The sequence below is a fragment of the Poecilia reticulata genome, chromosome 19, assembly GCF_904066995.2.
Source record: "Poecilia reticulata chromosome 19, P_reticulata-male-v2, whole genome shotgun sequence".
NCBI classification, from domain to species: Eukaryota; Metazoa; Chordata; class Actinopteri; order Cyprinodontiformes; family Poeciliidae; genus Poecilia; species Poecilia reticulata.
Window position 1 is genome coordinate 12,395,107 of NC_088848.1, and position 23,592 is coordinate 12,418,698.

The 23,592-nt window shown below is 39.0% G+C and overlaps 1 protein-coding gene across 1 annotated transcript; it reads right to left on the reverse strand.

Moving 5' to 3' along the window:
• Positions 1-13,628: 13,628 nt before the first annotated feature.
• Positions 13,629-23,421, reverse strand: LOC103481638 (rap1 GTPase-GDP dissociation stimulator 1). The gene is made up of 5 exons (XM_008437259.3): positions 22,756-23,421; positions 20,303-20,410; positions 19,549-19,671; positions 19,307-19,432; positions 13,629-18,947 (listed from the first exon to the last, which is right to left on the reverse strand). Exons 1-5 carry the CDS (start codon positions 22,847-22,849, stop codon positions 18,475-18,477), a joined length of 924 nt encoding a protein of 307 aa, XP_008435481.1. The 5' UTR covers positions 22,850-23,421; the 3' UTR covers positions 13,629-18,474.
• Between the last annotated feature and the right edge of the window lie 171 nt (positions 23,422-23,592).

Genomic DNA, 23,592 nt, shown 5'->3' on the forward strand with positions numbered 1-23,592 from the left:
AAGAAGAATGTGCCAATATTGTCAGCTACTGCAAACAGTTGATATTTTAATAGCTTTGACATATTTATATTTGCTTTCTAGATATTTTGAGCTATTTTTTTCCTGACTAGAAGAAATATTAATCTTTTGAAGTGGCAAAGCCAGAGTCCTGACTTGAATCTGTGGAGAGCTCAAGTTTGGCTCAACGTCAAAGACAAATCGTCATACCAGTAGAATAGGAAGGCTTAAATTGCTATTAATGCAAATAATGTTTATAAGTTTATGTTTGACAAGAGCAGAAAGAACTTTTGCCACGTAATTTTTGTAAATATCAGCATTTAAAGAATTATATGCAGGTCAATAATTTTCTGGAAAAAACAGAACATTAGCTGATCAACAAAATGTTTCCCTGAAATTTTGCTGTGTCACTTTGACATCAGCTGTAGAGCAAGCTGCTCATTACATTAGCAAGCTGCTTCAGTATAGAGCAGCTGGCTAACAACAACAACTCTCTTCTTGTCATCCCAAACCATACCTGGCGGTAAACTGTGGCTCTCATCATTTCATAGCAGCTAAAAGAAAGAAAAGTAACCCCCCCTGCAACATAAAAGCTGCTTACTTCACCCACCAGGGGAGCGGCAGCCCTTCTGGCTGCTGCCAAGTTGCTCGGGGTTGGACTCTGACCTTCAGTAAGCTGGAATAAACATCCATAGATGCACAAGCAAAGTCACATCAAGCAGAATGACTTCGTTTTTCCCGTTTGCCATCTGAGTATTTATAGACTCTTAGCATCTGCTTGTGTTCGCTGTTGCCGCCCCGTGAAAGACTCGGAGCCACCTGACGAGAATGTCGGTCAGTCACACTCCAGCAGCGACAGACTGATAATCACTTGCCAATTAACTGGTGTGCAGGCCAAGAGAGTCTTGGGATATCAACCATCTGCAAGACCTGTGACTCCTGCCTTGACTCCTTCATTACGGAGTTGAGGAGGCGAGAGGTCGGATAACCCTGACCTGCAAGGGTCAAGGACGCAGCCTCTACAAGTTGAATGTAAAACGAGAGACAGCCATAGGCATTCTTCGATACTCCGGAAGTTGTTTTGTTTTTTCATTGAAAAAAAAGTAACGGCTTAGTGAAATGAGTCATATGTGACATAATTAGTATGATCTACTCCTTACTACAGTGGTGCCCAAAGTCGGTCCTGGAGGGCCGGCATCCTGCATGTTTTAGTTCTCGCCCTGGTTTAGTGCACCTGGATCAAATGATGGCTCGTTAGAAGGTCTAAGAAGAACGTTGACATGCTGAAAAGGTTGTTATACCAGCAGGGAGAGAACTAAAACCTTCAGGATGCTGGCCCTCCAGAACCGACTTTGGGCACCACTGCCTTACTAGGTTGTAAGAATATCTAACTTCAAGTGTATAAAAACGTGATATAATTCCCCAATGCCATTATTTTCAAGTATCTGGTTAGTATCTGTAGAAGAACCTTCATATTGCTCCTTTTAAGATTGCTTTTGCCTTGATCGTTGGGTTTTAAATTGTGATGTTTTAATCATTCCCTTCATGTAAATTTTTGGTCTAAAAGGCCTTCCATATTCAGTTCAAATCTGCTCAAGCTGATTTCAAGCTTGAACAGATTTCAAGCTGTTCAATCAAATAGCGTGAAATCCGTTTGTTTTTATACACTTGTGCTTTTGAGTTTTAGAACCAGGTAAAGAGGAGATCATATTTATTATGTCCTGATGTCTAAAACTGATTAAATGAGAGAGGAAGTACTTTGTTTTGAGATCGGCCAAATAATTAAGAATGTTTTAGCAATCCTCCCACCTCTTTTAGAGAAAAGGTAAGAAGAATAACTAATGGGTATATGAAAAATTTAATTGACAAAACACTCATACCGTAACCCCATTCATAAGATAAATGAATATATTTTTATTTTCCCATTATTTCTAAGCGGTAAAGCCTATTCACTTGTAGTGAAAGGAAGCAAGGCTTTACAAAAAGGAAAATAAATAACTGTTAATTTTGAGGGAGGTGACAAAACTGACACAAAAGTAAAAGGAGAGCAAAACGAAGCATATTAACCAGGCAGGCGAAAAGGAAAAAAAAAATGATGGAGAGCGGAAGAGGCTTATTAAAATGGGAGTAGCGAGGCGACGCCGATCGTTTTTATGCCAGAGTTGCCAGGGACCAATCCCCCTGTTTTGGCTGGCAGATGGGTCCTGTCTTGGCGCCGCCTGAAAGATGGCGCTCAACGCCGACACCTTCCCTGGGAACACACACAGACAGAGGCAGAGACACGTACACAAACACGGCGTTCTCCTGCAATTTCGCTTCTTCACTTGCCATCGCAGCCGCGGCGCTGACAGATTGAGAGCAAAGACGCGGGCAGGTAATCAGCTCAGACACCTGAGAGCGACCCGAGGATCCCTGCAGGTGGAAAGAACCCCTGGCTACACTGCAAGACCCCAATTAGATCTAAATAAAGGACCCATTAAAGAACCAATTAAAGAGACATTATGAAACAAGTCACTTATGTTAGGTCTTAATGAACAAAAAATGACAAACGCACAGTAAATCTAACACCTGAGCAATACGGATTTGGGACAACATTTTAGCTGAAGAAGTTGTGATTTCGGAGCGTGTTGGTGCGCTCCGTGTTTCATTGTGAAAAGTTTTACTTAAAGGTCTGCCCACGTTAAAAAGTGAACTCCAGGCAGAGAAAAATGTGTATTGTAGACTACAGTCTGAAATCACTGAGTTGCAACTGTGATTTCTTTTTTTTATATTTTTTATTTTTTATTATTTCTAACAACTGATGTGGCCTCACAAGCAGCTTTCCAAATCCTAGAGTGTGTATGTGAGAGTTTGAGAGAGAGACTGAGTCAGAAAGCCAGAGATGGGTGGAGACGAGTTCTGAAATCTGAAATCTCAGCATCCATCAGGACCAATCAATGCAATCCTGCAGAAATGCTGTCGCAACAGGAAGAGCCACCCCCACCATGCAGAGAATACACAAGCATGCAGTGAAGCTTGGTTGCTCAGTGTTTAAACCATTGACTGAATATTTTGATATTTTTCAATTGTCAAATAATCGTAGGCATAGACAAGTTTGCCACTGTTCTTCGTGCCCAAAATGTCAACCTCCCACGTTACTATACTGAATATTATTATACAAACCTTCACAGGTGTTTTGAAAACGTAAATTTAAAAAATAAATAAATAAAGCCAGTGTTGGTATGTCCTAAACTGCATGCTGTCTGACTGTGGGCAACAGTTTCTGTTTTTTTTGGAAAGAGAAGGTTTCCTCCCTGGATTTCCAAATTTATCGCTCAACTAGTAATGGAAACTGTTAACTTTGTTTTGTGAAAGCCAAAATTATAGGTGTTGGTCTCGTTTGACCAGAGCTTCGTCTAACATGTTTTCTGTACGTCCAACATAGTTTGTGGCAAAACGGCACACATGACTTTGTTTATACCACTTCTCTGTGAGGCCTGAGGGGCCATTCCAACAAGTGGTCAGAGATAAAATGATCCTTTTTGGAATAAAGCTTTCATTAATGTTTTCTACATTTGTTTTTTTTTTTTTTACATTTTTTTTTTCAATAAAAAATAAACAAAAACCCTAAGGTCCTCGCAGAACAGCTGTGTTTATGAGGTGGACTTTTATCTGCTTTGATAACTTCCGAAGGCAGTCGGTTGCTGCAGATTTTTATTTAGGGGGATCAGAGAGCAGATTTTGTTCCTGCTACACAAAGTGGCATATTGGCTGACACTCAATAATAGATATCATTTTCTGTGGGTCACATTCATCTTCACTGATACCGTGTTGAGGAAAAAAAAAAGATAGAGGATGAAAGAAGCATGTAGAGGCACATAAATGGTCAATAAGTAACAAATGGAGAGAACAATGAGGCGGAGGAACAAAACCCAAGGTCATCAGAAGAAGCAAAACACTGAAGCAGGACTCAAAAAGACAACCTGGAAATGATGTGAAAAGCAAAAAGATAAAACTTATCTCCAGCAGCTGGCCGGAGTATCTGGGATGGAACAGTGAAGTAGAGGATGGTATGTGAAGTGATTAAAAGAATTGCGTTGGTCCCATGAGAGCCAACAGCTATCTCTGCTCATACAGTCTTCACCCAGGACATGTTATCTCACCTTTCTCCTAGTCTTAATCTCTCAAGACTGTGTTGCAACAGCTGGCTTCAGTGTCGGTGTGCGTCTGCTGCGCTGAGAGCTGCGGAAATGATACGGCGGGGGGGACAGATGTTGAGACCAAATGGCCGTCAGTGTCGACACACCCTGCAAACTCCACAGGAAGAAAGGTCTGATTTCACACGAGTGCTCTCACCTGTGTTTGCTCGTGTTAATACAAATATGGCCAGTCACTGAAACCCCTCAGCAGGATCATGATGGCAGACAGGAAGAACTCAAGACTGTTCGCAATCTACCTGCTACTGAACCACCCACTGGTTTTGAGATACATAGGGGCAGAGTTTTTTTTATTTTTTATTAAAATATAATTTCAATTAATTAATTACAGACGCTGCAATCAACTCAGTTAAAAATATATATAAAAAATATATGTCAACAACTTTACCCCTGATTTATCCGAGTTGTTCCTTGGTGTTCACGACGCTGTTTATTCACCGATGTTCTCCGACAAAACAAACTCAGCTTTTCACATAACAGCTGAATCTACACAACTGAGTCTCTGTGTGGATTCAGCCGAATCTCTGATACCGCTGCTACAAAATGATTCTTTATGATTCATATTTGTTCAAAGTAAATCCTTTGAAAACTGCATTTCTTCCTTCTTCCTGAAAACGATGCACTGCTTTGCACTGTTGGTTTGCTACAGGGAGTCCATTTACAATTTTGTGAAGTTTGAGGTTAAAAATCTGAAAAGAAAAAAAAAAAAATTCAAGAGGTGTCAATACTTTTTAATGCCAGGCTCGATGCATTCCAGCGTCATAAAATCTACACTCTTGATTCCAACCATCACACTGCACAGGCACACAGAACAGGATGCGCAAGCCGTTCGCTCAGCCACACAAACATCGTCATCGGTGGATGCACACGCTTCAACAAGGTCACTTTGGGCATCAGTGTGTCCAGCGGTGTTGAATGTTTGGACTAGAAACGGCGCTCGGTGCCACGTCAAACAATGCCCCGCACCAAACAGTTGTCAACAGGATTTGGTGGGTTTGCAGATATTTTTTTTTTATTCGCTCACACATTCGCCGTCGGAAGGGCCAAGTCTGTCGGCTGAGGACAAACTGGAGAAGAGACCAGCATCGCATCGCCTTTGTTTATCTGCTGATGCTGAATGTGGCTATTGACATGAACAAAACAAAAAGAGGAAAAACAAAGCGCAGAAGTCCAAAAGAAAGAGCCCCCCCTTTTTTTTATTCTTTTTAATTTGGAATTTTAGTGCTTCCTGTTCAGAATAGATATGTATAATTCTGATAAGAATGGGAGGAAAGAATATCGGAAAGGTTACAGAAAACAAAAGTGATTTTTATTTTTATTTTTTATTTTTTACATTAAAAACCACACCGTAATGCAACAAGTCTCGTATAGTGACACGGTGCCTGCTTGATCCCGTTTGATGACCATCAATCTCCACTGACACGTTATTAACTATGATAGCTCTGCTGGGTGCGTCTTTACAGAGAACGGCTCCCTGCTTGTTTACACAAGCACACTGACAAATGCCGAGATGCGTACAGATGTGCGGCTCCCTTGTAACTGTTGTGTTTTTCAAGTGTCACGCAGCCATCTGTCATGCTTCGATGAGGGAAATACGTTTCCAGCGCCACATCTCTGTTGGACTTCCTCGATCTAAATGCGAGGAGGCAGAACCAAAGCTGGAAAACGTCACCGGGTTGTGCAGCCTATAGGGACACAAACATGACAGCTAAAAATCTGAAAATGGAAGTGCCGCGGTAAATTAAACTGGAATGAGCGAGTAAAAGACGAACATTTAAAGAAAGTGCATCACGTTTTGTTTCATTAGCAAAAGAAAAAATATAACAACTGTATTTCAAGTTACCTGCTTATTCCTTTTAAGTAAATGTAACCTGTAAACTGGCAAGTAGTCCAGTGTGTGTTATTTGGTATTCTCTCCTAAGTCATTAATTATCTTTAGCATTTTTACAAAGCGATTATTTTCTGGCACGTTCAGCGCCTTGTACTTTTAGACTGGAAGTCTCAATCCTTCACAGACCGACGGCCAGCTTGGGGTTACGATTCCTGCATTGGGGTTAAGTTTTCTACGCACTACCTCAGCGCATTGTGGGAAAACCTGGAATTGGCCACAACCTTCCAACTGCCAGACAGATAACCTCTCCATGGACCTATAGCCATGTGGATGCAGTCCAACGCTTTTTCCCAATGTATGAATTTTTGAGGATGCAAATGGAAAATAGTAATAAAAAATAAATAAATAAATCACAACTCCTCAGAAGACAACTTCTTTGGTCATACATTTCAAAAATAGAAAATTATGTTCTAACGATTATAGGTCTAACCACATTCTGAGTTCTTAAATTCACTTTATTAAGCTTGGCTCTGCTAATGAGCACTTGATAAGAGGTGATTTTTTATTTTTTTTAATTCCTACACAAGGTGTTCTCCCCCTAAATTTGGCAGCGAGGGGCCGCTCTTCATTTGCAGCTTGACGGCTCCGTTTCAGAGGGGCATCCCCGTCGGCCAGCCACGATGGCTGCGGAGAGGCAGCGGAGTGACTGACGACTTGGAGACTGTCTGTCAGACAGAGTGATGGCTCGGAGACACTCGGTGACAGATCAGGCGAGACGAGGGTGAAAAACAGAAGAGGAGAAGGAGGAGGAGAAGGGAATCCTGGCAGCTTTGTCTTTCAGGCTGGGTAGATATGGGAAATGGGGACAGCAGTAAAAAAAAACAAAAAAAAAACTTGTACACTCGAGTAGTGAATGTGTTTTTTTTTTTTTTTTTTTGAAAATCAACAGGCAACTATACTTGTTGACAACGTTTTTCGAGATGGATGAAACACATAAATTGTGCTCCATGATGCTTCATTAAGCTTTTCATCCGTTGCAATGCTGCTCAACAACATCAGCGATGGTCTGCTGATGTCAGTGTGAAAGCTCTCACCCAGGGACATAATGAACATCCTAATCAGCAAAGTAAGTAATCAGCAAGTATCTTAATTAGGTTTGAAGAGCAGTGCTTCAATCAGTCAAGCCTCAACCTGCCCCATTCTGCAGGAGAGGATGTACGACATCTCTTGTAAGCGTTTACACAAAGTGGCGCGAAGCAGCCATCGTCACAAAGAGACCACAAGTTTGTGAGATCTATACTTCTGTTTGAAAGCATGACACTTTTTAAATTAGTGAAAATGAGCTTTAATGGTGTCCGTCGTTTGCTTATAATTGAGACACTTCCTTCTTATACCCTTGATCTCAACTACACACCAGTGGAGATTAAGTTTAATATCTTTGGAAGCAGCACAGAAACTCATACTTGCAAACCTCATTGAATTAAGCTAATTTTGTCAAGAGGAGTGGGAAGAAAAGCAATATTATTGCCAGCACTGCATTACAGGTGAATGGCAAAAAAAAAAAATTCTATTTACAAAGGGAAATTATTTCAGTATTTCAACTGAAAATACAAAACTCATATCCAGAGTTAAAATATCAAAATGACTGTGCTGCCTTTGGGCTTGCTTAGAAACAGTGGAGTCGCAGACTCCCCAAATCATCACCGACTGTGGAAACTTCACACTGGATCTCAAACCACTTGGATTCTGAGCCTGGCTTGTTCTCCTTGTGAAGGGTGTGAGTGACAGTCTGCTTGACACCTTTCATTTCAGTCTTCCCCATATTGCTTAGTGTGAGCCATGACTTAAACTTTTCTGTATCAAAAATCAGCGTAAGATTTTCTTGGTCATGTGTAATATTCAAAATTTTCAGAGAAACTGAATTTTAGTGTTTTCATTAGCTGTAGGCCATAAATCATCCAGAAAAACGGAAACAAATGCATGAAATTTGACTGTATAACAAAATTAGTAGTTTCACATTTTAAGTGATTTACAGAAAAAAAAAAATTACAGTTATTTACTCGATTCTGTTATTGACAGGTACCAGCAATGACATATGTTAATATGGAAGATTTGAAACTAGTCATGGAGATTACCAACTCATTGGTAAACATATCAGATAAGATGTACGGTAATTTGGTCAAAGAATTTGGCTTTTCCTGTGAAAAGGAGATGAAGGCCTTTACTAGCTTCAACAAATACAGGTAAAAAATAAAAATCAGCTTCTTATGCCTTCTCATATCTACAGGCAACAATTGTCCTTTTTGTGTTGGATGTTACGTCTACAGCACACTTCCAGTACTTGTGTAAAACCTTTGGCATCTCCTGTTGCAGACTGGCAGCCAAAGGAATGTGCACCTCTACTTTACTGATTACAAAATATATGTCTCGTTGCTTTAACACCAACAAGATGCGCTGCAACTCCAAATGCAAGTGTTTTTTTTTTAAACAGTTATTACCAGCAAGCCAAATTCAAAGCGCCATCATCTTGATGGTTTCGTTTAACTGTGGCTAGTTTAACCTGGACACAGAGACCAGGATTAAATCATTTGTACCATATGTTAATTTTCAAGACAAAGCTTATCCCACTTAAAAGTGAGGCCAAACTATAGATTTTGTATGCCGATTGTCAATCCAATTAATTGCCACCATTAATTGCCTTATTACTGCAGTGTTCCAAAACTAAAGTGCCTTGGCTACAAGGTTGAGCCTTATCCCCAGCTAAGTTTGCACCTTGCTTTGTGGAAATCTGAATTCATTTACATATCCTCAGTAACAGAGCAGTCAATCATCCCAGTGCCAAGCAAAGTGCTCCTCTAGGGGGTCAAACGTGGTTTACGCTCTGAGGGTTTGCCTCTTCTCGGCAATCCAGGACAAGGAGCAGAAATGAGACGCATTAGGTTAAACCTATTACGGGTTCCTTTTTTTGCTTCCTCCTTGTGTTAAAATGAATTGGCTCATTTTAACACAAATGAGCTAAACTTGATTGTTTAAAATGTTGGTATTTATGTTTTCTTATTTTATACAAAGCACAAAGTTTAGGGGTTTTTTTCCATTAAAAAGTACTCCCATATTCTTTTACTGTGTTCATATGTTTCTTTTTCCAGGTGGAGAAATTGCAACCATTAAATTTGTGTACTCAGTTTTTTCTTCCTTTTCCATAACATGTAGTACTTGGTGTTTCTGTGCTGGCAGTGTCTCATACCTCTATTGGGGTCACTAACAGTGCCATTAATGCCAATAACCATCTGACGTAGTTGTTTACCTTTTCCATAGAAAATACTGCCTCTATTAGCAATGTGTACTTTCCCATTTTTTGTTTCCATAGAAAGTACCTCTGGTCCAGTGTGTCTTTGTTCATTTCTCTTTCCTGTAAGAAATCATGGAGTTATAATAAATTGGTGAACTTTTTGCAAACTACTTTTGCATTGTTTTGAGTGTCTCCTTCCTGCCATTTCAACTTTCAATAAGTCATAAAGATGACCAACCAAGAATGTGGCACCTTCCACTGGTGCCACATTCTTGCTCATGATAAGAGTGAAGCAAAGTCATTGCTGACATTTTCTGCCATTAGCATTTATTTCTTTTTTTTTTAGAACTAGCAAGGTTGTCTTAAATGCGTCTCGTATATTTTATGTTGCATACCATGGTATAATGAAAATTTCATTCTGGACAGCTCTGGTTTATTAAATATAATTTCCTAGGGAACCGAGTCACACTTACCTCTCCAAGCGGCTTATAAAGTCTGCATCTTGTTGCTGTCTGAAAGCATTAGCTCAACAGGTTGGGAAACTTACAAAAATGTTTAGGCATGAGAAAAGTTCCTGTCACAATTAATGGGCTTTGTGACCCAAAACTTCTCAATGGAAACTTTCAAAACCTGATAATATGGGTGTGTGTTGTCTCTTGCTTTCAAACTCCATCTCTTTCACATTTAAAACTGAGAGATGAGGTAAGAAGAGTTTTGATTGGTGCTCTGACCATCTGCGTACCGCTGTCCCCTCCTCTAATTGACTTCCTGGTGTTTCCTCCCACAGTGATAATCTCCAATCAGCCATCTGCTGTGTCATCTCAGCGCACCACTACTCTGCCCTTCCCTCCACCCCCTCTCCATCTCGCCCCTCCCAGAAATGCCAATATGCTTCATTTTCTCAAAACAGCCATTTAACAAAGTTTAAAAAAAGAAAAAAAAAATTACCCTGACCTGTCCTGCCTTAGTTTTTATGTCACAACATTAATGGGGAGGTGTGCTTTGTGGAAGGTCCTCCTGTGATGGACGTAATACACCAGGACAGATGGCGTCCCCTCCCTCCGACCCCACCACTGCACACACAAGCATAAGCATGCACAGACGCATGCCTGAAGCACAGCCTGAGCATTTGGTCCTGATTGTTATTGCCTGTTCCAGTACTAGCCTTATTCTGTCGCTCAGAGCAACAAGAGCGAGCTACATCTGTGCTGCGTTCACTTGTGATCTGGCTCTGAAAATAGAATTGTATTTTAAAAAGGACATTCTGCTCAACCTTTGAATGATAAAAAAAATAATAAAAAAAAGTCTTTTGTGTCTGGCTTTCATTTGTTTGCACTGGCATTTTGTGTCATAAGTAGGTGTGTCTTCATGTCACAATAGGGCAACAAGTGTGAATTCTTGCATGTCACTGTTCTACAAGACACAAGCCAGTCAAATCTTTTCTTTAAGTTCTAAACTTTTAATTTGAAATCCTAAGCATGTAATCAAAATACTTTCAAAAACTGTACGCCAGAATAAACAGCAGAAACTACATTTTAAAAGTGTTGGAAAACGTATGCTAATGTTGGTTTGTACATTATTAACAAAAACAAAGAACACTGTCACAACACCATGAAGAGCAGGATCAAAATGCACAGAGGAAAAAAAAGTGACAGAAAATGTAAACCACTTCATCAACAAAAATAATTAAGAAAACAAACAAAATTGAAGTTCAGGGGTATATTCACAAGGACCAAGAAGAGACATGCTGGAGTGTAACAGTCTAACAGAGTCAGACAGAGTTATATAATCTGGAGGATTCATTAAAGAATAATTAACTGGTGGCTGATTAGAAACTGGGTGCAGCTGTGAGGGAAGGCAATGATCTGAAGTTGAGGAAATTCAAGAAATGGCTAAACAGGCAATGTGGGAAACAAGAAACCGTAATGTAAATGGACCAGCCACACAATCCACCATAAGAAAAATGAAGATTCAAACCAAAATTGTGATGAGAGCACAGAAGCAACTGTGAAACAAGTAAATAGAAAATAGACACAATCTGATGTTTTGCTTGTATGGAACATGAGAGAAAGTAGTTTTTAAATTTTGTTCATCATTACCTTTGCAAATTACCAAGCTAACCCTAATCCTTGTCTGCATCGTTGGCTCCGTATCTTTTGTCTTCTTCTTGAGAAAACTTCACAGGGCTTTACTCCGTGAAGAGCCAGCTTCGTTAGCAAAGGGCTTCGGTGCTTGTCACTGAAATGAAATGTTTACATTGTACAATTTTGTGTAGAATGGATTTATTGAATATGCCAGTTTCACTTTTTTTTCTTTTTCCATCTTCCATGATGTTCCGATTTCTTGAGTTGAACGTGGATTTGAATTTTGTTTGAAATTGTTTTCCATGCCAAAGTTCTTGCAAGCCCATATTCATTTTGCATCTTAAAGACAAGTCAAAGACAGCACATGTCCATGTCAAGCCATCAACAACTCTAGCCTTTATCTAAATATCTGCAAATATCCTGCAGATATTTACGTTTGTACGAAGAAAAAACATTAATAAAAATGTGTTCATTAGTGAAAGTTATTTTGAAAACTCTGTGATCAAAATCTATCTTTTGCAAAGAGTTCATTGTGTATTATAAACATCATACCAGTGAAAATAAATTACGCCAAGTAAACATCAGCACAAGCTCGAGACATGTTAATTAAATCACAGATATTCATTTACATTTGGCTCCATGAACATCGAGCGCATCCCAGGCTAATGATGTGTAAATTGTAATTGTTGAGGATCTGACTTTGAAACTAATTCTTCACCTCCTTTTATGACTTTTTATTAAATGCCCAGAAGGCCTTCCTTTTAAAATCAGTGCTCATCTCTTTATAGTGACCTAATATTGGTTTTGTCATGTTGCAGTGCAGACAAAACTGGAGGAAGATTGTGAAATGCAGATTCTTTAACAGTAAAGAAAAAAAACTTACACTGGGAGTCACAGGATGGCAGGAATGTTTGCAGGAATGCAGGAACATTTATGGACATGGAAACTGGGATGTTGATGAGAGGAGCGAGTCAAGACCAATAAGAACCAATGACCTTACACAGCAGAAGGGACAACAGAAGAACACAAACAAAAATGACACCCAAAACTCAAAAACCAATGGATCATAACAGATTGAATAAAAATTAAAAGAAAAAGTTCATGTATTCTGTCTGTAGTGTGGTAACAAAAAAATGACTTATGGGTTCCATCGATGACATGTGTTGGATAAAAATGCTTGCTCAGTGGCTAACTGTTGACATCACGGTTCCCTCAAAGGTTAGGACTCAAAGATTAGTGCTTCAGAAGCTCTCTGGGGCACAACTGTCCTCGATACGTTACAAAACACGAGCAGTTGTGGATCTGTCTAAAATTTCACTTGTACTCGATAGAGAAATTGATTTGTTTACTCTAATTCTGAACCTCTAAGATGCCAATGACCTGTCACAGAGGCCCATAAGTGACACTTAGGCTTGCTAGGAGGTTTGACAATGAACTGTTATTTTAAAAACAAGCCTTGAGCTAGAATCCATCACAGTGATGGCCTCATTTAGTTAAAAATGTAGGCCTCTGCTACATGTTCTGTAATGATTTACTTTGATACATGTCTGCAAAGGCCTTGTGGTGGTACTACTATTTCAACTACCTTTACATTTTGGGGGGGGGTTTGTATTAATTTTCAGTAGAACTGATATATTTTCCTTAAGAGTCCTGCAAATTAGGAGTAGCTAAGGCTACGGTATCAAAGTGACAAAAGCTGTAATTAGAGGCTAAATGAGATTATAATGCAATAATGCGGAGTTGCTCAAAACAAAGGGATTAAAGTTTAAATGACTCATTTGCAAAGACAAGCAATAAAACACTCTCCAGCCATGTTTTGTGGGTTTGAGGGCATAGACTACAAACTATGTCATGCATTATTAATAGGTTTAATATTAAACATAATATATGCATGCTTCCTGCATTTCCTCTCTTTAGATTACATGTGGAGCCGCTGATTAAACACTCAGAGTGTCTGGCAGGTCATGTGTCTGTGCCAGGTTTAGGGGAACAAAAATCTGTTTAATCTATGCATCAAGGAGGAGTCCGACTTATTTGGATAGAAATACAAAACCTTCATACTCCTCATACTGCCTCACATATTTTCACTTGAGTGTGTTATATATATATATATATATATATATATATATATATATATATATATATATATATATATATATATATATATATATATAAACAAACCGGATTCCAAAAAGTTGGGACACTAAACAAATTGTGATTTAATTCAATGATGTAGAGATGGCAAATGTCAATATTTTATTCGTAATAGAACATAGATGACAGATCAAAAGTTTAATCTGAGTAAATGTAATATTTTAAAGGAAAAATATGTTGATTAAAAATTTCACAGTGTCTACAAATCCCAGAAAAGTTGGGACAAGTAGCAATACGTGGCTGGAAAAAAGAAATTGAGCATTTAATGAACAGCTGGAAGACCAATTAACACTAATTAGGTCAATCGACAACATGGTTGGGTATAAAAAGAGCTTCTCAGAGTGTCAGTGTCTCTGTGAAGCTAAGATGGTAAGAGGATCACCAACTCCACTATTGTTGCGTAGAAAGATGGTGCAGCAATACCAGAATGGTGTTACCCAGTGAAAAATAGCAAAGACTTTTAAGTTATCATCATTAACCATGCATAACATCATCAAAAGATTCAGAAAATTTGGGACAATTGCTGTTGGAAAACCTCCATTTAAATCAGTGTTTCTCAACCTTTTTTGGGCCAGCGCCCCCCTAGCCTTTAACCAGGTCCCTCACCGCCCCCCACCAAAGAATTTGCAGGCTACTTTGCACTGACCAATATTTTATCATTAATATTACTATCACTATTGCAGATGTTTTGATTTTAATACTTGTTTCTGTATTATCAAAAATAATTTCCCAGAGAACAAAAAAGTAATGTGAATAGAAATTATTTTCACAAGCGTCTACAAAAAATGCAATGAACATTCAAGTTAAAATTGGGAAGGCCTAACAGCAGCCAATCAGAGTGGAAAAAATATTATTATTCTTTGCCATTTTCTAGTTGTTAAATATTCCACAAAATGACCAGATAAAAGATGAACAACATGCCAGTTTAAACTTTGAACTATTTGCAAAACGACTGAGCTCTGCAACATTAAAACATGGATAGAACTGTAACTACATTAATCATAGCTCTTCTTCTCTTCAGTGTTTGTCAGTTTCTGGTGGTGCAGCTCTGTGCTGCCTTCAGGAGAATGGGACATCAGGGTATCATCCATAAAACTTCACCCACATGGCATTTACTGTGCAAACCAGAGCTTTCAGTGGAAAAACAAGTTCCAGATCATTTTAATGCCATACAAACATGAGACAGAAACATGGATTATATCTTTATGTAGACCTGTCTATTGATTATAGATTAATAGTTTTACTGGACAGAAATTACAAAGAACAAATCTGGTTCTTAATCAAATCCTAATGAGTCAAATTGAAAGTGTCATGGAGTCATCAGCCTCATGACATTAACACTGACATGAAAAATATTGAAGAAATAAATATATCAATTCTAATTAAAAACATAAATAAGTGATCAGTTCTTTACTGTTATGGTCTGTAAGATATATTTATTCTCAGTATTAGATATGGTCTCAACAAACCCATGACATTTCAACAATATTATTTTACCTTTTATCTTGAAATAGTGTGTTTATTCTTGCCATACTGTCCTCTGTATTAATTATTGCTCGAAAGGTCTTGCCATACCAGTTTTTTCCTCTGTATTTACTTTAGTTTCTTAGTTTATTCTTGCATTTTGTTCTTCATTCATTTCCATTTAGTTTCCTTTTGATTAGTTTTATCCTTTCTTGGTTTATTGCTATGTTCACTTTAGTTTCTTTCCTGTTGCTAGATTTATTTTATCGTTTATTGACCATCAGTAATCTTCACTCATCACCTGCTGCGCCTCCTAATCGTCATGTTTCACATCATGTGTTGATTTTTTTCCACTGTTCAGCATCGGATTCTCTGTTTTTATGCCATAATTCACATCTAGTTCGTCGCTCCGTTTTATGTCCCGCTTCTCCTGTTTCAGAGTCTTGCGCAATGTGCGCGTCTTTTTTTTTTTTTTGTAAGCCCCTAAGGTGCAGGGCGGTCGGGAAGCGTATCTATGGGGAAAAGGCAGACTGACATAAACCTTTTAAAAAAACGGAAACAATTTCTGCATTCTGATTACTGAAATTTATAAGTGCTGTGTTGTTTTATCACCCCGTTTCATACCGGACCACTTACAGCACCGGTGTTAATGCTATAAAATGAACGCTCTCTATCGTGGTATCACCCATGGAGGGATTTCTTTATTTCTTTATTTAAATGGGCTCATTTTTCAGAGGGATACACAGTGAGGGTATTTTGATTTAAGCTACCAGTAGCAGGAGAACGGAGCTGCGCCAAGAAGCTACAAACACTCAAGAGAAGAAGAGCTCCCCTGTATACAGTTGCAGCCAAGCATGATTTAATGTTACACAATACAGTTTTACCAAGTTGCTCCAAGTCTAAACTGGCATTGTTGTGCATTTAAGGTGTAAAGTTTACCTTCGACCAAACGCCCCCCAAAGGCATCCCAGCGCCCCCCATTTTGTAAAAATGTCCGCCAGCGCCCCCTGCCGTCCTCTGAACGCCCCCTGGGGGGGCGGTACCGCCCATGTTGAGAACCGCTAATTTAAATCAAGAACTCACAATGAAGCCTACCGTAAGATTTCAAAGGTGGAGTACAGTTACCCTCCAGAAGCTTCCATTAGTGCCGGAGCTAAAGACTTATGTAGATAACCAAGAAGCCCACGACTCTGAACACTGGAAAGTCCAGTCAGTGACTGCACTCCCAACAGCTGGCTGTACCTACGCAGTTCTGCAGAATATCAACATGCAGCTGATTTTTCACAATCTGCTTCTTCTGCTTTGACTTTAAAGAAATTTTTAGAATCTCTTTAGAGATTTTTAGAAGAAGAGTCACTGGTCAGTGAAGAAGAGTCACTGGTCAGTGACTCTTCTTCACTGACCAGTGAATTGTTCTGCTGTTAGATATTTCTTGCAAAAATCTCTTGGTCAACAGGGACGTGTTCCTCCGACCAGGTTTTAAATGGTACCTGGTTCTTCTTATGGGACTCACTCTCAGGTGGTTGTCTGTCCCCTTTTTTATCCACAACAAGGACCAGCTGTATTGAAACGACACATACACCTCTCTACCTGTAAATAATTCCACATTCTCATTTTATCTGACATCAAATATTTAACTGGTTCCCAGAGTAATAAAGTTGGGATTGATTATAGGACGCATCCCTGTGTTTGGACGCCTGAGGCGGGATGAAACCAATAAGGGAAGTAATTAGATGAAGGCAAGTGGGAGAGACTTGAAAAGCTAAAGCTTGAAATTTGTACTTGAGACATTTATTTTGTAAAGGAATTTACTATTTATCACAAGATTTCTTTATGTTTGAATGGAAACAGTTAAGTGTTGGATGTTGTATTAGACTGGGTCAGACATCAAAACATGCTATCAGTGGTAAATCAAAGCTATATGCACAGATGCGGATAGACTTTCTATCACGTCAATTTCCGGTTCATGTGTGCCATCTAGTGGTCAATTTTAATACACAACTTGGTCCCAAGAAACCTGACAGGGCCCTGACAAATCCCTATACAGCTCTGGAAAAATTAAGAGACCACTTAAAATGATCAGTTTCTCTGATTTAACTTTTTATAGGTATATGATTGAGTAAAATGATTTTTTTCTTTTATTCTATGAACTACTGACAACATGTCTCAGAAATTCCAAGCAAAAATTTAGTATTTATTTTCAGAAAATGAGAAATTGTTCAAATAACGAAAAATAAGCAGTGCTTTCAGACCTCAAATAATGCAAAGAAAACAAGTTAATATTTATTTAGCAACAACAATACTAATGTTTTAACTTAGGAAGGGTTCATAAATCAATATTTGGTGGAATAAATATGAGGTTTTCAAATGCAGTGGTCTCTAAATAGATCATAAAAAAGCAGAACATTGCCATGCAGAAATATTACATATTTTGAGCACTTGTGAATAAATTGGTGACATGGACATAATCTTAGCACTATTTTTAAAAATGCTGTTACTGTACCATCCTCAGTTATTCAGACCTGTGGAAAATGCACAAAATAGTTAATTGAACAATGCAAAAATGCCATTGCTTAAGTTAAATGCATTTGTTCAGTTGAAGAAACAAAAATTGCATATAAAAAATTACTCTATAAAAAAAACCCATTTTTTTTGCCACAGTTACGGGCACTCTTAACATTTCCAAATACAAAAACTGAGGCATTTTCTTTGCTTATATGACTTTAAAGCTTTGAATTAGTAATACAGGACTTCCTGTTTCTTTTCAAAAATATGAACTACATAGGAAACATGTCATTTCATTAATCCAGATGTACGTGGACATTGATAAGTCAGAATATTAAAAGTAATTAGCTACTTGTCAGGAAACCGCAATCTCCATAAGAATCATTTACTTCAGGTGCTTAAACACTTATTTACCAGAGGTGCGTGGAGCCGATTGGTACCATTTTCCTTGCAATGTAGAATTTAAGTTATTTTTCTTGTTGCCTCATTGATATGAACCAATACGGAAGCTTATAAGAGCAACATTGAATTAAAACCTACAAGAATAGCAATACAGCACTTCAGCAGTGTCCAGGTTTATAGTTTCCAAACATAAGCCTGTTGTTTTAAACTGGAAATGTTATAAATTATGTTGAAATAAGTCTAAAGTCCCAGCTCTGGTTTAGTATATAAAAAATAATTCACACAAACACCAAAATGTAGGTGCTCCTTGTTAACATACAGAACTCATGGTTCTCCCATGGGTCATTTTATTATTATTTTTACAAAATGTTGTTCCCATCTTCCATGTTTAGTGATGAAGCTCCTTTTTTTTTTTTTCTTCTTCTCAAAGAGTACAACAGTCAACATAGTATTGATGCTGCTCTCCGCTGTGACTCATCCAGGGTAGGATAGATGGATGGAGGCTTCAGTGTTTTATAGTCCATTTTGTAAGGCCACCATATTTGCAAGCTGTCACAGGAAGGTGTGGAACACACGAGTCTTCAGACTCTTTGTCCGAGGAATGTTCCTGGTCGAGAACTTGATCACCTTAAACATATTTGAGCAGCTGCCCAATCTGAAGAACGGGAACCAGTGCACAGCCCGTTTGTTCCCATGGAGACTCCAGAAGGAGGAGGAGCAGCGCTGGAAGTCCTCGATGCTGACCATGTACTGGCCGGGCCCCCACTGAGAGACCCGGACCAGCGTCACAGAAGAGGCGAAGCCACAGGTGTGAGGAGAAACGCCATGAAACACGCACTCCCCCGGCCTCACGGGCACTCCTCTTTCCCAGATCATACCTGCCTCCTCTGGTACTGCCATGCCGCCGAGGTTACAGAGAGCCATGAGGCACACCTCCTCCAGAGCCTCCTTATCAGGGAAACGGAGCAAGATGGCAACAAGGCGTGGCACCGCACCTCGGCGTAGCAGCAATTCTTGCTGCTTAGCTTAGAATGACAAAAAAAACCCAAAAACAATAATCACAATTCCCATTAATTCAACATAATGGCAAAGGTTTGTTGGTCATGAGGAAACAAAAAATTGTGGATGGATGGATATTCTCCATGTGCAGATTCACCTTTTCCAATAAACATTTCTGTCTTTTGGCATTCACTTTTACTGACTGAATTAGGTTAAATTTGCTATAACTGAAACATGTAGCATCTGAACTCATGACAAATCATATAGATTATATTTTGATGGCAGCTTGAAATATTGTTAGAAATGGTCTCTTGCATTCACGAAACTGTGATATAAAACTAAAATCACATAAGTGTAGGTTATTTTATTATTTCTCTTGACTTACAGCTGTCATAAGACATGCGTGAGATGGCTCTTGCTGCATAAATGAGCAGCTCTTCGTTTGTGCTGGTCAGAACTGACAGCAGGGCTGTAGCCAAGCCTGCGTCCCCAAAACCTTTACGAACCACAGCTGAGGAAACAAGAAGCCCCAGTAAATAAGATTTGTGGTAAAAGCTTCAGCGCTGGAATAACGAAGTTCAGTAATAAATCATGAAAAGTGTCTATATCTGTGTGAGTATAACCTACATTCCTTGGCAAGCTCAGCCACCAGTTTTACAGTCAACAAAGTCAGAGGCCCTCTGCTTCTCAGAGACAGAGCCAGGATTGGCAGGATCCCGCTGATCACAACCTGCTCAGCAGCGCCTTTCTCTGGACACACACACAACACACACACACACACACACGCGCATGCAAACACACACACACAACACACACACACAAAAAATGCATTCAGTACCATAACATCTGTGTCTATGATTCAACTAATCAACATGGTAGAATGAATTTTGAAAAAGAGAATAAAAAAATAACTTAATGTTTGTTTTAAAAAACAGAACACAAATTGATCTCTGGTTGCTGTATTCTTGTCTTTAAATGACATTGATTGTAATTAAGTCTCTAACTGTGAGATCTAGAAGGATATGGCCTCTGGATCCTGTTGCCCTCGAGCTGCAAAACATGAATACGGCTTAACTTCACCTACAGACCAGGATCTGACCTGAACTGATCCGCTCGAACGCTGTCAGTCTTTATTAGTGACCAGTGTTGTTTTGGTCTGGGTTTTACTCTTTCCATGGCAGCTAGATCTATTTGCCAGGATATTCTTTTTTGCACTTAGAATGAATAATATATTTAAAACTAATTGCATTGGAGGAGTCTGCACTTTGCATCTCCTAAACAAAAAAAAGAAACAGAAAAAAAACAAACAAATAAAATAAAACACAATACAATTCCACTTACTATCTACTTATCTGATGTAATCTCTAAAATCTCAACTTACTTTTCTCCCTAATGTTTGCCAGCACTGTGATCAAATGAGGTTTGAGTTCATCTTCAATCAGCTCCACACCTAGAACTCTGATTGCACCCAGTGCGTTGTTCAAATTATCTGCAGAGACAGTGTGTAATACAGAAATTAGGACTCATACAAATGACCCACAAATAACAATAATAAATAAAAAAAACAAGCTGAGTGGAAGCAATCATTTAAACTATCAAGGTGCTCATTGTGACACAAATGGGGCAAAACACCAGAGCTGTCTAAAGTGGTTTAGAAGAACACTTTTAAACACTTGCAAAGGAATCCATAACACTTCAAACTTTCCACATTTTGTAGCATTAAATTCAAAAGCTTTGATATGATTACCAGGACAGGGCCATCCATCTTAACTGACAGGCCGGAAAAGAGAGTGTTAACCAGCAAACAGCCGAAATGCAGCTAAAACGCAGAGATCCAGCTTAGCCTGACAACTATTTAGCCAGTCTGACTTTGACAACCTTAGATATATATTTTAAGGTTCAAACAGTAACAATAAGTCAGATTAGCAAAATTATTATTATTATTTTTTTTATGTTTGAAAGCACAAAGAATGAATTATCTGGGATTTGTCTTCCTGTTCATTAAATGCATCGAAACAGAAACTATCACATTTTTCATCCTAACTTAACAAAACTCAAGTCCTGTAATAAATGAAACCAGATGTCAGATTTGAAGTATTAATGGGAATGTAATCCATCGATAGAAAACTAAGAGGTTGGAGAACTTAATCTTAAACCAGAATGTAACCATGAGAAGGTCCATGTTTTCACTGCTTTCCTGCCCCACTTTGCTTCTGCTGATCCTAGGAGGCCAAAGTTTACACAAGAAAAACTCTACCGGCATCAGCTGTATTTAAAATGGTATTTCTCTTTAAAGAAAAGGTTTGGTTATTTTGCTGTGTGAGTGACATTTTTCTTGGTTAAAATTGTGACTCCCCCACACGCAGTGATCTGCAAGATACTGCATTAGATCAGTCATTTGTTCACCTGTTTGTAGACCACAATGTGTGTGTGTGTGGTCTGTTCCAGAAATGCAAAGGTTGGGCTAAAAGCTCCTACATCTCAGAGATGCAGGCATGAAAATCTGGCGGTACAAACGCTTTACATTACTCTCATTGTTGCTGTACCTGAAAACATCTAATATTGGCAAAAACGGGAGAAAAACTGCTTCGTAGTTGTCGTTTCCTGTCTAGTGAGTTCTGTGTTCTACTCAGGATGCCGTGATTTAATAAAACATTAAATTATTTAAAATCTGAAGAAATGATTATATCTACACAGCTGTGCTCAAAATGTGCAGATGCAATGGAGACACTCCGCTTTCTATTCTATAGCAAAACACAAAAACAAAATAATCACATAAGCGAGGGAAATGACATTCAGTTGTTAAAATGAAAGTATCAATTCTCTTTTATGAACTCAAACATTGACAAAGGAATTGCCTTTCCTGTGAAACAGACAACTAATAGTTCTGAGGTTTACTGCGCCTTTGTTTTGCATGAAGTTGACCAACGTCCAATGCCTGTGAACCGGTATTCCAGCCCAGGACAATTGGACTACACCCCCCAATTCCTCTGGATTTCTTGTTTTGTTGCTCTTGGCATGTCTGATGTCTTCCCATGTGTTTTCCGTTAAGGTCTGGAGATCTTGCTGAATAGGAGCCAACATGAACCACACTGGTGTTTAGGGGTTTTGTCTCAATCTCATTTCAAATGACATTTTGTCTTAAGCGTAAGACAACAGGACCTCTTCAGGTATTTTTATGTATCCAAAACTGATCCACGATCTCTGATATGCAATACATAGCGCTGACACCAGTATGAGAAACACCCTGAACTAGAATACTTTGAGTTTAGTGTTTGGGGGTCATCTGTATGCAACCCCTAGATCCAAAGAGCAATCACATTGTTGTCACTTCATAAAATGTTGATTTGTTCTCAGCACAGTGTTCCATGTGAAATGGTTGCCTCTTCGCCTCATTATGTTGTTTTCAACTATGGGACTTTGCAGAGCCATTTTCTTGGCTTCCAACAGCTCTTTTCTAACTGTAACCATCCTCAGCGAGGTTATCTTTCACTATCCTGTATATTTACTCACTTTCCCTTGCTATTCTTTCAAACATCAGGGTGATAGTTTTCTGTTTTATTCCACATTTTGTTGATTTCGGTTTCCATTTCCAAAAAAAACAACCAAAAAAACATTTTAGACAACTACTCAGAACGGATGACCTCACTCATTTAACTCCACACCGTTACTTTAAACACACCCCATGCTCGTCACAGATTAAAATGCCCAGCTGTGTTCATGTGAGGCACATTATAAAGTCATATTACAGGCATATACACAAGTCGGAGCTAACGTCAAGACTCGAAAGTGAACGTAATAAAAACATTGGATTCCAGTGTGTCTTCCACTCACCGTTTGGTGTGTAGGGTTGCAGGCGGCTGGATATGTGTTTATTCCTGTGAGCCCGAGCTTGTTTATAGGAAAGCGGCACAGTAGGGTGCCCCATGTCACTCCGTCCTGCCGTCTCTGAAGTTCTGGGTGACGAAACTTTCTCACGCTGACATATTGTGACTGTCCGTCTGAGTTTCCTTCTACCACTATAACCTTGGAGTAATTACTTGTTGCTTTGAGGACGCTCACAAGAACCTAAGCTTAACTTTTATCTCACAAGTACACTCCATACTGTCTTCCAGTGTTTTCCAGCCCAAATACTTTTTTGTTGTTGTTGTTGTTGTTTGGTGCCTGCTCTGCCTCTTCCCTGCACGCTCCAGCTGGCTCTCTCTGTTCCCTGTCAGGATTAATACAGAGCAAATCCTCACTAAACCTGCGCTCTCATGCAGCCTCTGTGAGTGTGTGCACTGTTAAGGTATTAGCACTTGGCTGACTCTGCCGAGTTTATTCCTACCGCCCCGCAATCTCACATAATGCCTTTCGGCTTCTAGAACATTTGAGCCAAAACAACACGGACAGACGGGGATCTGGCATGTTTTTCTACACAGGTGGATTGTTAGGTGGAACATTTCCAGATTAGTAGTCTGTAAACTGCTAGATAAATGCTTGAACGTTAGTATCTCCTTGACCTCGTTCTCGAATTCGTCATCACAAGACGGTTTCTAAAATGTTCTAATTCAGAGGAAATGGTCAGAGGTCTAGATGGATCGATCACAATGGGATAGGAAAAAATAAATGTCAATATTTTTCTGTATTTATCTATACCTGGAAAATAGTACAAGTCCAAAGGTTGTTCAA

Excerpts from the sequence above, each read along its gene's own strand:
- LOC103481638 (XM_008437259.3), bottom strand. The coding sequence starts at position 22,849 with ATGGGGCACCCTACTGTGCCGCTTTCCTATAAACAAGCTCGGGCTCAC. Across the intron at positions 20,411-22,755 it reads GCAACCCTACACACCAAACG|ATAATTTGAACAACGCACTG; the intron begins GTGAGTGGAAGA and ends CTGTCTCTGCAG. Across the intron at positions 18,948-19,306 it reads ACGCATGTCTTATGACAGCT|CTAAGCAGCAAGAATTGCTG; the intron begins GTAAGTCAAGAG and ends TGTCATTCTAAG.